The sequence below is a fragment of the Bos mutus genome, chromosome 7, assembly GCF_027580195.1.
Source record: "Bos mutus isolate GX-2022 chromosome 7, NWIPB_WYAK_1.1, whole genome shotgun sequence".
Lineage (NCBI taxonomy): Eukaryota > Metazoa > Chordata > Mammalia > Artiodactyla > Bovidae > Bos > Bos mutus.
Window position 1 is genome coordinate 21,419,573 of NC_091623.1, and position 16,587 is coordinate 21,436,159.

General features: G+C 37.2%; 1 protein-coding gene across 1 annotated transcript in view; it reads left to right on the top strand.

Annotated features, from left to right (window-relative positions):
• The window catches only part of ADGRV1 (adhesion G protein-coupled receptor V1), a 542,489-nt gene that overhangs the window by 65,320 nt on the left and 460,582 nt on the right, over window positions 1-16,587 (top strand). The window contains 4 exon segments of the mRNA XM_070373127.1: window positions 5,036-5,162; window positions 5,863-6,080; window positions 6,583-7,326; window positions 9,813-10,186. Of these exon segments, the coding sequence (XP_070229228.1) occupies window positions 5,036-5,162; window positions 5,863-6,080; window positions 6,583-7,326; window positions 9,813-10,186 (1,463 nt within the window).

The following is a 16,587-nucleotide window of genomic DNA, read 5'->3' on the forward strand; positions in this document are numbered from 1 at the left end:
CTGAGTTGGCCCAGTACACTGGCTTTGAGTGCCCTGTTTCATGCATCAAGCTTGGACTGGTGATCTTTTTCACATATGGTAATATACATGTTTCAGTGCTATTCTCTCAAGTCATCCCACCCTCACCTTCTCCCACAGAGTCCAAAAGACTGTTCTTTATATCTGTGTCTCTTTTGCTGTCTCACATATAGAGTTGTTGTTACCATCTTTCTGAATTCCATATATATGCGTTAATATACTGTATTGGTGTTTTTCTTTCTGACTTACTTCACTCTGTATGATAGACTCCAGTTTCACCCACTTCATTAGAATTGACTCAAATGCATTTTTAATAGTTGAGTGATATTCCATTGTGTATATGTACCACAACTTTCTTATCCATTCATCTGCTGATGGACATCTAGGTTGCTTCCATGTCCTGGCTATTGTAAACAGTGCTGTAATGAACATTGGGGTACATGTGTCTCTTTCAATTCTGCTTTCCTCGGTGTGTATGCCCAGCAGTGGGATTGCTGGGTCGTATGGCAGTTCTATCTCCAGTTTTTTGAGGAATCTCCACACTGTTCTCCATAGTGGCTGTACTAGTTTGCATTCCCTCCAACAGTGTAAGAGGGTTCCCTTTTCTCCACACCCTCTCCAGCATTTATTGTTTGTAGACTTTTTGATAGCAGCCATTCTGACCAGCGTGAGGTGGTACCTCATAGTGGTTTTGATTTGCATTTCTCTGATAATGAGTGAGGTTGAGCATCTTTTCATTTGTTTGTTAGCCGTGTGTATGTCTTCTTTGGAGAAATGTCTGTTTAGTTCTTTAGCCATTTTTTTGATTGGGTCATTTATTTTTCTGGTACTGAGCTACATGAGCTGCTTGTATATTTTTGAGATTCATTCTTTGTCAGTTGCTTCATTTGATATTATTTTCTCCCATTCTGAAGGCTGTCTTTTCACCTTGCTTATAGTTTCCTTCATTGTGGAAAAGCTTTTAAGTTTAATTAGGTCCCATTTGTTTATTTTTGCTTTTGTGTCCATTACTCTGGAAGGTGGGTCATAGAGGATCCTGCTGTGATTAATGTCAGAGTGTTCTGCCTGTGTTTTCTTCTAGGAGTTTTATAGTTTCTGGTCTTATATTAGATCTTTAATCCATTATGAGTTTATTTTTGTATATGGTGTTAGAAAGTGTTCTAGTTTCATTTTTTACAGGTAGTTGACCACTTGTTAAAGAGATTGTCCAGCACCACTTGTTAAAGACATTATCTTTTCTTCCTTGTATATTTTTGCCTCCTTTGTCAAAGATAGGTATCCATAGGTGTGTGGGTTTATCTCTGGGCTTTCTATTTTGTTCTACTGATCTATATTTCCGTATTTGTGCGAGTACCATACTGTCTTGATGACTGTAGCTTTGTAGTATAGCCTGAAGTCAGGCAGGTTGATTCCTCCAGTTCCATTCTTCTTTCTTAAGATTGCTTTGGCTATTTGAATTTTTTTGTGTTTCCATACAAATTGTGAAATTATTTGTTCTAGTTCTGTGAAAAATACCGTTGGTATCTTGATAGGGATTGTATTGAATCTATAGATTGCTTTGGGTAGTATACTCAAAGTATACTTTCACTATATTTATATGTATATGAATATATACATATATATTTATATGTATAAATATATTTCACATATATTTATATATGGTAGTATATTTTCACTATATTGATACTTCCTATCCATGAACATGGTATATTTCTCCATCTATTTGTGTCGTCTTTGATTTCTTTCATCAGTGTTTTATAGTTTTCTACATATAGGTCTTTTGTTTCTTTAGGTAAATTTATTCCTAAGTATTTTATTTTCATTGCAATGGTATGGGATTGTTTTCTTAATTTCTCTTTCTGTTTTCTCATTGTTAGTGTATAGGAATGCAAGGGGTTTCTGTGTATTAATATCCTGCAACTTTACTATATTCATTGATTAGCTCTAGTAATTTTCTGGTGGAGTCTTTAGGGTTTTCTATGTAGAGGATCATGTCATCTGCAAACAGTGAGAGTTTTACCTGTTCTTTTCCAATCTGGATTCCTTTTATTTCTTTTTCTTTTCTGATTGCTGTGGCTAAAACTTCCAAAATTATGTTGAATAGTAGTGGTGAGAGTGGGCACCCTTGTTTTGTTCCTGACTTTAGGGAAAATGCTTTCAATTTTTCACCATTGAGGATAATGTTTGCTGTGGGTTTATCACATATGGCTTTTATTATGTTGAGGTGTGTTCCTTCTGTGCCTGCTTTATGGAGATTTTTTTTTTTAATCATAAATGGGTGTTGAATTTTGTTAGGCTTTCTCTGCATCTATTGAGATAATCATATTGTTTTTATCTTTCGATTTGTTAATGTGTATCACACTATTGCTTTGTGAATATTGAAGAATCCTTGCCTCCCTGGGATAAAGCCCATTTGGTCATATTGCATGATCTTTTTAATATGTTGTTGGATTCTGTTTGCTAGAATTTTGTTAAGGATTTTTGCATCTGTGTTTATCAGTGATACTGGCCTGTTCAGTTCAGTTCAGTTCAGTTGCTCAGTCGTGTCCGACTCTTTGCGACCCCATGAATCGCAGCACGCCAGGCCTCCCTGTCCATCACCAACTCCCGGAGTTCACTCAGACTCACGTCCATTGAGTCAGTGATGCCATCCAGCCATCTCATCCTCTGTCGTCCCCTTCTCCTCCTGGCTCCAATCCCTCCCAGCATCAGAGACTTTTCCAAGGAGTCAACTCTTCGCATGAGGTGGCCATAGTACTGGAATTTCAGCTTTAGCATCATTCCTTCCAAAGAAATCCCAGGGATGGTCTCCTTCAGAATGGACTGATTGGATCTCCTTGCAGTCCAAGGGACTCTCAAGAGTCTTCTCCAACACTACACTTCAAAAGCATCAATTCTTCAGCACTCAGCTTTCTTCACAGTCCAACTCTCACATCCATACATGACCGCTGAAAAAACCATAACCTTGACTAGATGGACCTTTGTTGGCAAAGTAATGTCTCTGCTTTTGAATATGTTATCTAGGTTGGTCATAACTTTCCTTCCAAGGAGTAAGTGTCTTTTAATTTCATGGCTGCAGTCACCATCTGCAGTGATTTTGGAGCCCCCCAAAATAAAAGTGTGCCACTGTTTCCGCATCTATTTCCCATGAAGTGATGGGACGAGATGTCATGATCTTCGTTTTCTGAATGTTGAGCTTTAAGCCAACTTTTTCACTCTCCTCTTTCACTTTCATCAAGAGGCTTTTTAGTTCCTCTTCACTTTCTGCCATAAGGGTGGTGTCATCTACATATCTGAGGTTATTGATATTTCTCCTGGCAATCTTGATTCCAGCTTGTGCTTCTTCCAGCCCAGCGTTTCTCATGATGTACTTATGTGTAACCACTTTCCATTGCTTTGTTTACCTCCTTGCTAAAACAAGATGGCCTTTCTTACTACACTTGGGTTCTCACTTGCTGCTCCAGGCCAACCCTCTTCCATCACGTGGATGTCTTCCCACTCCACTCAGACTCCAGCATCGAGCACCAAGATTTTCTCTGTTGGAGGTGTCCTTCTTCCCCTGAGCAAGCTCTAACCTTGGGCTGGGTTCCTGTGGTGCCCTGTCCCTTACCCTCTGTGTGCATGTGTGCCTCATGCCTCTTACATGCAAATACTCAGAAAGAAGATGGTGAAAAAATAGAGATTGCTTAATTTTTGTTTGTGCTGTTTGTCATTCTCCTGATTCCTTTGACTCTCTCTTTTGTGTCTTCCTGTTTCCCTTCATTTCCATTATTTGCTATACCACCAATTTCCAATATTTGCTGTGACATATTGTATCACAAATGTGCATGAAAGCAGAACCCTACAAAATTAGGCTTGCTTGTTTTTGTTTTAGATTTTATGATATATTTTAAGTTATTCTATTACTCTGTAACATCAGGATATTTTATATAACTTACTGTCTGTCTTTTTTATTTCCTCCTTTTTTCATTGGCTAATTATCTAGTATGGTTAAGTACAGCTGTATATGTATATAAATTACGTATAATGGGCTGGTTTGCCACACATGTCCGTTTCTCTAAGTTTAGTTTTAGGTGTTGTCCTCATCTAATTTTCAAAGTTTTAATTGTATCTGTTCAGTAAACTTTCATAAATACCGGTGACTGAGCCTCCACCCTGCTGGGAGATGAAGTTGATGAAGAAGCATTTGTCCAAGGACTTACAATGAATTGTGTGTGTACGTGTGTGAGTGTGTGTGTCAGTATGTATGTGTTAGTATAATGTGATAATCACTATGTTAGATTGACAAAGTGTGAAGTGGTGTAGGAATACAGCAGAGATGCACTTAACTTGGGAATTCAAGGAAAAATTCCCAAAAAGAGTTGTTGCTTGAGCTGGGTCTTGAGGAGTGATGAAAGGTGAATAAAGATGAAGACGACTTTGGTTACAGAGGTGACAGCTGCAGTGGAGAGTAAAAGCTATGAACCTCAAGGGACTGGTGAGAAGACACGTAATTTATTGGCTGTTACAGTGTTAACAGTCTGTGGAAAGAATTGGAATAGAAAGAAATCATGTTCAACATCATAAAGATTGCTTTGTTCTGTGTATGAACAGATCAAACTCTGCTATGTGAAGGCAGAGATCGAAGTACTTAAGCCAGTGATTCTAATTAATGTATCTTATAGGGTAATCCTTTAATTCATTATTTTTTTACGAAATGAATCTACCTCAACATTTAGAAATTTGATAAAGCTATATTTTAAATTTCTAATTAAACTATTGAAGTGATATTCCTATTATAAAAATATCATGTATGTTTTTCAATAAAGTAGTTCTTCTGTAATTAAACATTTCCCCAGAGACAAGTCATAGTAAACTTATTTAGGCATCTCTTTCTCTCATTTGTTTATGACCTTCAATGAGTAAATTCCTCTTGGAATTTGAACCTTATTACAAGATGTTTCTTAGTTTAAAAATACAAATTTAATAGTAAGTTAAGTACTTTTTTGTTATTTTGACTCCTCCATTTTTAATTTAGGTGATACGGTTGTATATCCATATGCAATAGCTACAGTGATAATTGAAGCTAATGATGACCCAAATGGTATTTTTGCTTTGGAGCCCATAGACAAAGCAGTTGAAGAAGGAAAGACTAATTCATTTTGGTAAGCATGTTTACATAAGGCAAATTGAAAGTTGAATAAAGTAAAATAAAATCTTTACATATGCAAAAATTTGAAACATAGTTAATCTTTCAAAATTTAAAAATATGCCTATGAATGGAATAATTTCAGAGTTGGTTGTCTGATTAAATCATAAACTTCTTTATGCTGTTTTCACTTGTTAAAAAAACTCTTGACACTTTAGATGGTAAGAGAAATTATTCTTTTTACTCTCCTTAACCCCAACTTTTGTTCCTCATCAGAACACAGAGACTTGAATTATCCATGGTCTTCTGGACTTCTTCTCTCAAGTGATATGTACCTACCCTCGCCCTGGGCTCTGCTTTTGAAGAACTTTTGTCAATTCTCATCTGAATATTTTTGATTGAATTTGTCTTAGAATTTATCTAAGAATTTATCTATTCTAGATAGAATTTTATCTATTAGAATTTATCTATTAGTTTGGATCTGTTAGTTATGATTTTTAAGCATTCTTTTCTTTATTATTTAAGGTTCTACTTCATTTGTCCTTTTCCATGAGATTCTTCATGGTTGCTCAGTAAGAACTTGCTGGCTGGTTTATATTAAAGATGATAAACAGACAAAGTGTATTTATGACATAATACAGAAAGTTCTCAGTAGAGTTGGATTTGCCACTTCCACATTCTTCATAAGAAATAATTTTCTGTACTTTGTTTTATAGGATTTTGAGGCACCGGGGACACTTCGGCAATGTTTCCGTGGCTTGGCAGCTCTTTCAGAATGATTCTGCTTTACAACCTGGACAAGAGTTCTATGAAACTTCAGGGACTGTTAACTTTTTGGATGGAGAAGGAGCCAAACCAATAATTCTCCATGCTTTTCCAGACAAAATTCCTGAATTCAACGAGTTTTATATTTTAAAGCTTGTAAACATTTCAGGTGCAGTGTTTTCCCATCTATTTTATTTTACCACTAAAGTTTAATATTTTATGCTGAAATAGCTAGAGCTAGGTAGAAAATGCACCTAATGAAGTTTTATGGATGGAAACTTATTTCCATTCTCAAACTTGTAAATAAAATTTTTTCCTCACACCAAATAGAGTATCTCAAACAAAACAGTAATAGGTGATAGGAAGTACAGATTCATGGTAGTTTAAAAAGCTTGGCCTTTGTACCTTAATTTAAATAATAATGTCCCCATCAATTTTGGTTTTAAGCATGAGAATTAAGTCTTTCTATTTAATATCCTCTTTTCAGCTGGTTGTTAATGAAATTATAGTGAATACCCTTGAACATGTGGTGAAAGCTGTATGGTGACACTATGTTCATTGATCAACAAGTAAAGTACTTAATGAGAAGTTTGGTAAACAAATTCCTTTTGCCTTCACTTTATACTGGAAAGTGTTTTCAATTCTGAGTTTTCATTCTGATTTCATTACAGGTGGGTCCCCAGGTCCTGGGGGCCAGCTGGCAGCAACCAACCTCCAGGTGACAGTAATGATTCCATTCAATGATGATCCCTTTGGAGTTTTCATCTTGGATCCGGAGTGCCTAGAGAGAGAAGTGGCAGAAGATGTCCTCTCGGAAGACGCTATGTCTTATATCACCAACTTTACCATTCTGAGACAGCAGGGTGCCTTTGGTGATGTACGAGTAGGCTGGGAAATATTGTCTAGTGAATTCACTGCTGGTTTGCCTCCAGTGACAGATTTTTTGCTGGCTGGAATTTTTCCCAGCTCCGTGCATTCGCAGCCACACATGAGGCGTCACCACAGTGGGACAGATGCATTGTACTTCAGTGGACTAGAGGGTGCATTTGGAACTGTTAATCCAAAATACCATCCTTCGAGGAACAACTCAATTGCCAACTTCACATTTTCAGCTTGGGTAATGCCCAATCCCAATACGAATGGATTTGTTATAGCAAAGGATGATGGTAATGGAGGCATCTACTATGGGGTAAAAATTCACACAAATGAATCCCACGTGACACTTTCCCTCCATTACAAAACTCTGGGTTCCAATGCTACATATGTTGCCAAGACCACTGTCATGAAATATTTGGAAGAAAATGTTTGGCTGCATCTTCTAATTGTCCTGGATGATGGTATAATTGAATTCTACCTTGATGGAAATGCAATGCCCAGAGGAATCAAGAGTCTGAAAGGAGAGGCCATTACTGATGGTGAGTGTCATCTCCACAATTAGGACCCTGAATTTTGAGTTTTGAAAAATTTTGACTTCTTAAAAGCCTCGCAGGTATTTCTGGGAAGAGGGGAGGAGAGGGTGAGATGTATGGAGAGAGTAACATGGAAACTTATGTTACCGTATGTGAAATAGATAGCTAATGGGAATTTGCTGTATGTCTCAGGAAACTCAAACAGGGGCTCTGTATCAACCTAGAGGGGTGGGGTAGGGAGAGAGAGGGGAGGGAGGTTCAAAAGAGAGGGAATATATGTATACCTGTGGCTGATTCATGTTGGTGTTTGACAGAAAACAACAAAATTCTGTAAAGTGATTTTCCTTAAATTAAAAAAAAAAAAAAAAGGCCTACCTAGTATTTAAAAATCTGCTTGGTGTTTGGTTTATAATTTCTTTAAATAAAACTGTGTGTCTACCAAGACCATAAGTTTTGTGCTGGGTACTGTAGAAATGAATTGGGCAGAGACTCCGCCTTTGAAGGTAGCTGAAATAGGCTCTGGGAGAAAGGTATGCAAACAGATCACTCTAACACGTGGTAAGAAGAAAGAAAAAAAATTACCAAGTAGAAAGAAACATTTATTCCTCCTGTGGTCGTAGGAGAGTTGGGCATGATATTCCAGATAGAGAAAAGAACAAAGGTGTGGAAATGTGAAATAGAATATTGAATCTGGGGAAACTGCTACCAGCTCAGTATTTCTGGAAGTAGAGTATGCTGGAGATACGATTAAAGAGGAGTCAAAAGAAACTTATATTAAGCAATCTAGCAATTACAGAGGTTTCAAGTAACAGGCTTTAAAGTGGTAAATTCTGTGGTGTGCTTTATAGAGAGGATCTTTGTTGTCTTTAAGCTGGACCACAGTATGCTGTTTCCTTGAGAAACACACTTGTGTGCATGTTTCTTCCCAAACATCACTTATCTCTATTATAATCACAATTTCCTCCCAGCCCCTCTATCCTGTGATTTGGTTCTATTTTTTTTTTCCCAATGGGAAAATAGAACAGAGCTTGTATGATATCTTAACAGATTATCTTTCCTTCTGAAACCTCCTGCATTAGCTATCTGGTTGTATTTTTTCTTTCCTAGTAGAAAAGAAGATGGGCAAAAGAAAACATATACACACTGCTGATTTCAACCTCAAGAACTATGCTTACAGTGCTCTGTGGCATTAAATTTTGTCGTTTGATTGTGAATATAGACATATGTTTGTTAACATTGATTTTTTTGGGTGATCGCATGGTGGTAGAATGAGAATGGGAAAGATGGGAAAGTAAGACCTGGTGTTTCTTTTCTCTGTGTAGCTTGCTGCAAGGAACTTACATTGTTGATGTAATTTGTAACTTAAAGTGGAGGAAGTGTGTATATATATATTTAGGTTATGAATGAAATGCAGGGTATTATATGTTTATTATAAAATATATAAAAGTACACATAAGTGTACAGATACATGAATTTTTTAAAATTTTTAAATGAATCAGTTTCAGCACTCCATATAACCAGTCCCCACATCAAGATATTTTTTTCCAGAAACCCTCTCATTTTCTCTTTGCTAGTCATTGACTCACCACCATGCCCAGCAGCTACTATTGCCATTTCTAAGAGCCTAACATTAGTTTTTAAAATTTATGTAAATAGGATTGAGCAGTGTGTACACTTGAGTGTCTGAGGTATGTTCAATGGTGTGTGTGAAGTTCATCCATATTTTTGTCTGTTGTAGACATTTCACTGTTTCAGTCAGTCCAGAACCACTGGAGAAGGCATGGAGGCAATCCCAAATCACTGCCAAACTCTCATCTTCCATAAATATTTTAGTTGAGTTATTAGAGGGAATAAGTAAAGAAATAAGAATTGTTGAATTCTTGAAAGGGTTTATTATTGCTACGTAGTAATGTAGTTAAGCTGCATGTTGTTATTATCATGAAAAAGTCCCCGAGACTCATATAATTGTAGTTCCTAGAAAGGGATATTTCTTTTTCTGCATTTATTGCATTGATTGTTTGGGTAAAAAGTTATATTTAGTCCATAAGAATTTCTTTTGCTGAATTCTCACAACTTTAACTCAAGATAACTTTTTAACAGACCAAGAGTTGAAGTTCTCAAAGAACAGTAATACTAAAGTTTTAAAATTGTGACTGAGTTGAATCATTCCATTCTTAGATGTGCAAGGAAATTTTTAAATTTCCTGGAAGAAATGTCTGTCTTAACATATGCACATACATTTGTATATACACATACATACACATGTACAACATATCCTTTGGTACAAAATGTCTTAAATCCCAGTGATTCCTGATTCATTTTTCATTATAATATTGACAGAAAATAGCCTTTATTTGTGTTCTAGTTATGCAAAAGCTTTGCTTAGCTAATAAGACCTTTTAATAAAATCATTTCACTTTCTGAATCACACTTGTCATTTAGGACAGTACAATTGTGGTTATTGTAGCATTTAAACCCATTTCTAATTTCAGGTCCAGGAACGTTGAGAATTGGGGCTGGAGTGAATGGCAACGACAGATTTACAGGCCTGATGCAGGATGTGAGATCCTATGAGCGGAAATTGACCCTTGAAGAAATTTATGAACTTCACGCCATGCCAGCCAAGAGTGATTTGCATCCTGTTTCTGGATATCTGGAATTCAGACAGGGAGAAACTAACAAATCATTCATTATTTCTGCAAGAGATGACAATGAAGAGGAAGGAGAAGAATTATTCATTCTTAAGCTAGTTTCTGTATATGGAGGAGCTCGCCTTTCCGAAGAGAATACTACAGCAAGATTGGTAATACAAAAAAGTGACAATGCCAATGGCTTGTTTGGTTTCACAGGAGCCTGTATACCCGAGGTAAGTAGTGAGCTTGGTGAATTTCAGAGTGAAAAAGTTCATCATGTGGATTTGTTTGGGAGTGGACTCTCTTTCATTTGGTAAGATGGCTTGAGTGTTGACACTAGACCCAGAAGTATGCTATAGACAGTGGTGAAAATGTAAATTATAAGGTCTTTGCTCTTGTAAGTTCACAGTTTGAATCAGAAGCTTAATGAGGAGAAAGAAGTAATAATAAGGTAGCAAGTGCAGCTTTAGCAATTATCCTTAGAGTTAATGCCTTTCACAGAATGTATAATTGTACTCCACATGGAATTTACTTTCTGGTTACCAGGTAAGTAAATGAAATAATATATATTGAAAGCATCTGTGAATAATTGAAATTTTATTAAAGTATATATTTTAATATTTTTCCCCCCACATGCGAAATATTCTTAGGTAGTTACAACGTTCTTCCATGCTGGGTGTAAATGCCTTTCTTATCACCCTCTTGGCCAGCTTAATTCATTAGGCAGTTTTACCATCCTTATCAGCCCTTTCCAAGCATTCAGAGATTCGTAATCATCTTGGTTTCCTGCTCAGTAACGTGAGATCGCGTGAAACTGCCTCACAGGTGTTGTGTGTGACAGCAACAGCTCAGTGTCCGTGAAAGAATGCCAGCGAACAAGAGAGGCGTTCCCTTTGCAAGTTTTTCTTGTAGGTTTACAGGGGTACATACATAAATTGAAGCAATTGACAAAAATTTGAAGGGTAGAACTTGAAAAAATATCTAGGTCACAGGCCTCATCTGTAGCTCAGATTGGGGTTACTGGCTCCCTGGAGTGTTTTATTGCCCCTCCTACTCTTTGGTGACAGTCGTAAGAGATCTTCAATACGTGCTCTTTTTTACACCAGCAATAGAATATCCTAGACAGGGAGGACAAATGTCCTCCTATGATTTAAAAGAGAAATGTATTTATCTTTAATGATAGTACTTTTAGATGCTTAGTCATCAAAGAACTTTACATGTTAAGTTTTTTGTTCAACTTTCTGACAATTCCTAATGTACTGCAACAAATATTACTCTCTTCATTTAGTAGAGTTAGAAATGGCTGGTTAGAGACCTTAGAAAATAACTAACCCTAGTTGAATTAAATGAGATAGGATCAAATAACAGATTCAAAGCCTGGCAGTTACTAGCATTTTAATAAATATTAATTTTTCTCCTCCTTTTTTTGCTCCTAAGAGGCAATGGGAAGAACTGGAATTTGAACTTATGTCTTGTGAATTCTAACCTTCTGTCTTTCCCCCTTGTATCTTCAATACCATCTTTATTTTTAAAAAGACAAAGGGACTTCCATCAGGTTGTGAGGACCATTCTGGCACCATGTAAGATTAGTTTACCTTCATATCTCTTCAGGACCTGGCACCTGCCTCTGACTTCTCGTGTTAATCTCCTCTTCGGTCAACATGTTTCGGGCAGACTTGCCTTCTTTTAGTTCCAGTCAGACTTGCCTTCTTTTAGTTCCAGTCTCAGGGTCTCAGCACTTTCTAGCCTTTCTGTCTGGAACATTCTAATTCCAGATCCGCAGAATTAATCATTCGAGTCTCAGCTCCAAAGACATCTCAGTGAAGACTTTTTGATTTAAAGTAATCCTCCCACTTCTCCCAGCTGGTCAGTCTCCATCCCTTCACCTAATTTTACTTGTTTCATAGCACTGATCACACTTTTCAATTCCTTATATTATTTATAAGCCTACTTATACACTGGCTTTCCCTTTTTCCCACAAAGGGGAAAGAGCTCTGAGTGTGACAAAGGTTCATTACTATATCTCTGAGACCCAGGTTTGATCCCTGGGTCAGGAAGATCCCCTGGAGAAGGAAATGGCAACCCTCTCCAGTATTCTTGCCTGGAAAATCCCATGGACGGAGGAGCCTGGTAGGCTACAGTCCATGGGGTCGCAAAGAGTCGGACGTGACCGAGTGACTTCACTTCTTCTAGCTTTCTGGGCCATTAAACTCAATACTAAGTTTTCAGTGTTGGCTTGTCTCACAGTTTCCCCTGATAGATTGTCTGGGTGTTGTTTTAGTTGCACCTAGATACGTACCTTTGTTCCAAGATATTTCAGAATTTGAACAGGGTCAGTCAAGAGGAGCCTGGTAGGCTGCAGTCCATTGGGTCACTAAGGGTCGGACACGACTGAGCGACTTCACTTTCACTTTTCACTTTCATGCACTGGAGAAGGAAATGGCAACCCACTCCAGTGTTCTTGCCTGGAGAATCCCAGGGACAGGGGAGCCTGGTGGGCTGCTGTCTATGGGGTCGCACAGAATCAGACATGACTGAAGCCACTTAGCAGCAGCAGCAGCAGTCAAGCTTTGATTGCAGAATAGAACTTCCTTACACGAGCCACAGCACCTGTAGTTGTAAAATCTCTGGAAAGAAAAGGAAAACATGACTGATTATCCTGTAAGTCCACATGAGAGAAAAATAGCATATACATCTGTGTTGGGAAAAAGTTTAGATGGTTAATACAGGAAAAGTGTTGTGTCTTAAATAGCAGATTCTGCAATTTGATCGTCAGGAAGATTACAGAATTTTCATGCCTGAAAATGTTAAGAAGTATAGAACTCATACTTTCATCTTGGAGGGATTTGAAGACAGGGTGATGTCAAATATTTTTGTTGTGATGACTGTCATCAGTATTTATTGATTGCTTACTGAAATTGGCCTCAGAGTGTAGTCCAAGTCCAAGGACCGTTATGGGTTCTTGACTTCTTTTAGGAGTTCCACAAAGATCAAATCTAATTTTATAAAAAACTACGATGTCTTTTTCATTTTATTGACAATTGACATTTGCACTGCAAAAGCAGTGGTTACCAAAACTGCTAGTTGCCAGTGCCTTTGTATGAATCCAGGCAGCAGAACCTGACTGTACTAGTTGTCATTTCTGTTTATTACCACACACCTGTAGTTCAAGAGGTGAAAATCTCACTTGAGTATACTTGATGAAGGAGTACAAAACATTCATTTGATAAAATTTCAACCCTTAAATACTCACCTTTTTAACACTGTGTATCATAGGTGGTGCTAGTGGTAAAGAACCCGCCAGTCAATGCTGGAGACATAAGAGATGCAGGTTTGATCCCTGGGTGGGGAAGATCCCCTGGAGGAGGGCACAGCGCCCACTCCAGAATTCTTGCCTGGAGAATCCTGTGGACAGAGGAGCCTCGTGGGCTACTGTCCATAGGGTCGCAAAGAGTCGGGCATGACTGAAGTGACTTAGCACATGCACGAATCACAAAATGAGAAGCACAGATAAAGCGCTTCTCTGCGTTAACAAAACATGGTAATTGTGGAAGGTGTGTGGATAGAGTCATCAGCTGAACTAGCTGCCCTTTTTGCGGAACAGCATTTTTCCTTGAAAAAGTGACCAGTAAAGTTTGATTATTCAGATTTGGGCGCCTGGCAGACATTTATGGAGACAAATGAAGTGAGCCAGTGACTACCAGGAAAGCAACTGATAGTATTTATTACCAGTGGTAAAAACTTGAGCTTTCAAACAAAAATTAAGAGTTGTTGAAACATCTTACAAACTAAAGTGAGCTTGACTGTTTTCCAATACTTAAAGACTTTTTGGTTAAGATTGAAAGTGATATTAGCTTATTTTGATAGTGATTAGCTTTTATTGATAGTGATTTGCTTATTTTGTGTAATGAAATGCATCAATATTTGGAAGATCTGTGTAACTAAGTGAACCAATATTTTCCAGATAGTCAATGTGTATTGCTACAAATATAATAACAGAGTTTAAATTTTATGGTTACTTGCTTCATTTTCAAATGTAAAAACCATTTTCATTTCTGTAGATTCTTCTCCATTGTGTTGTTGCAGTGACATTGAAAAGTTTTCTTTTTCCTATCCCTTCAAAAATGCTGAAGTCAATAGAGATCCTTAAAGACTTCTGTCTGAGTTATGTTACGCTTTTAAATTTTTCATAGATTCACATGACATAAAGTAATATTAAGGTTAAAGTGAAAACATAATCAGATCTGAAACAGGTAGTGAAAGTGTGTAAAATATGATGTAGTCTGCTAGTTGGCATCTTGAAAGAGATGACATTACTTTATGATATGTTTCCTCCTAACCAGGTACAGTGTGTTCTGGCAAATAGCAGATACTTAATAAATTTAATTGAAAGAATGAACAAACTTGTACGTAGTTTAGTGCCCTGGTGGGGTATGCCAAGTAGTTCTTTTTATTCCAAGAGAGCCCTATACTGAACAGGTGACTGATTTTTGTTTGACTGTTGCCTAGTAACCATGTTCTCATGTTCCCTTCCTGTATTTTGCTATTCTTTGTACTTTTCAATGTTATTTTCTCTCCACCTTCTTTTCCCACTATTTTTGTATGTCCTGAAAGCTTATATGCCCCATAATGATAAAGTTTCCTTTCCTAATGATTCATAGAAATTGCAGGTCTTATTGGTTTACTTTTACAGCCAATATTTGGATTATGTTTTATATTTTTGGTTTGTTTGTCTTTAAGCATTTATTTTTTTAAAGACTCATTTATTGATTTATTTTTGGCTGCACTGGGTTGTCGTGGCTTTGCTCTGGCTTTCTCCAGTTGTAGAGCAGGGGCTACTCTTTGTTGCAGAGCACAGAATCTAGGCACATGTGAGGGCTTAGCTGCCCCGTGGCATGTAGGATCCTCCCTGATCAGGGATCAAACCTGTGTCCCCTGCATTGGCAGGCAGATTCTTAACTGCTAGACCACCAAGGAAGGCCCTGGGTTATGTTTTATATATTTAAACTTGTGGCTTAAGAATAAAGTTAGAGATAATTTTGAGAGGATCTTTGTAAAAAGAGAATATTATTTGACTTGGACTGTGTTCGCTTTTGCGTGCCTGCCATCTGTTATGTGAATAGATTCCTTTAGATAAAAGTGATGCTGATATAATCTGATGTCACACATCATCACCCAAGCATGAAACGAACTAAAAAATTAATTGAATGTGTAATTGTTTAGCTTTACTCTTCTGTTTCAGTAGAGAAATCCAATTCATGGCTTACAGTGTATTATTTTTTCTAAAAAGTGTATTTCTAAAACTCTGCTCACTGTTAACCTTTATAATTACTTTTCTGATGATCTGAAGATATGACGAATTCCTGACTCAGTAGAGGAAACAGTAGTGGCTGCTATTGCTTCTTGTGAAAAACTGAGTGATGGTGGTTCTGACGTTTATTGCTTGATGTTATGCCCTTTCATATACTATCCTGAACATTTGCTTGTTTTATGATTCTAAAGTCAATTAGATGAATATTTTCATAGTAGAGAAAAATCTTTTAATTACTTATTCTCTGTGTCTTAATCCCCTTCTGGTATTACTGATTTCATCATCTTGTCTGCTACTTCCCAAAGTGCTGTGCATTGTGCATGGATGGTCTTGGATGGAAATATCTCATGCATTTTCCTCGACACCCGTCCTGAATCAAGACTCCATTTCTGAGTCAGAATCTCTGGCATGGGATGGGAGGGGAGGTAAAAAGCTGAATTTAAAAAGTCTTTTAAAGTGGAAAATACACATACAAAAAATATGATATGGCACCCCAGTTACCTCTCACCTAGTTTTAACATTTATCAGCCTTTTGTCAGTCTTGTCTTTTTCTAAGCTGGCAGAATTAATTTTAAAAGCAAATGTCAGGCATTATGTAATTTCTCTGTAAATTTATAAGTTTGTAAGGTAGATTTTTTACCAAACATCCTATGTGATTTTTTTTTTATGGGTGCTTGACACTTGAAACTTCTTCCTTAATTAAAACTTTAAAATTTGCTTTATTGTATAAATTATTAAGTTATTAAAATTTCTATGAAATTTTGATATATAGCATACATCTGCACACACTGTATTGAATATGGATAGTCTTTTTTGCCTTTCTTTTTAAAACTGAAAATAATAGGTGATAGATTTTAATGAAATAGACAACTTTTCCCCATGTGATTCTTGCAGACGAAAAGCTTAGTGCTGTATTCTGCCTGGCTATTTGTCATTGATTTGGTAAAAAGCTATAAGGAAACATCATACTCCCCAGTGTATCTTTGGATCTATTTAATCTATGTCTTGGACTTTGCTGGTGGCTCAAATGGTAAAGGATCTGTCTGCAATGTGAGAGACCTGGGTTGGGAAGATCCCCTGGAGGAGGGCATGGCAACCCACTCCCATATTCTTGTCTGGAAAATCCCCATGGACAGAGGAGCCTGCTGGGGTACAATCCATGGGGTTGCATGTAAGGAGAAGAAATGTAAGGGTTTTTTTTCTTAGCATTTAACTGTATTATTTGGGACCATGTAAAGCACTTGTTTAACTTCCACCAAAACCCATGAGACTTTGTGATCTTCATTCTAAGAAGAGATCACTGAGACTGAGGAAGCTTGGTAA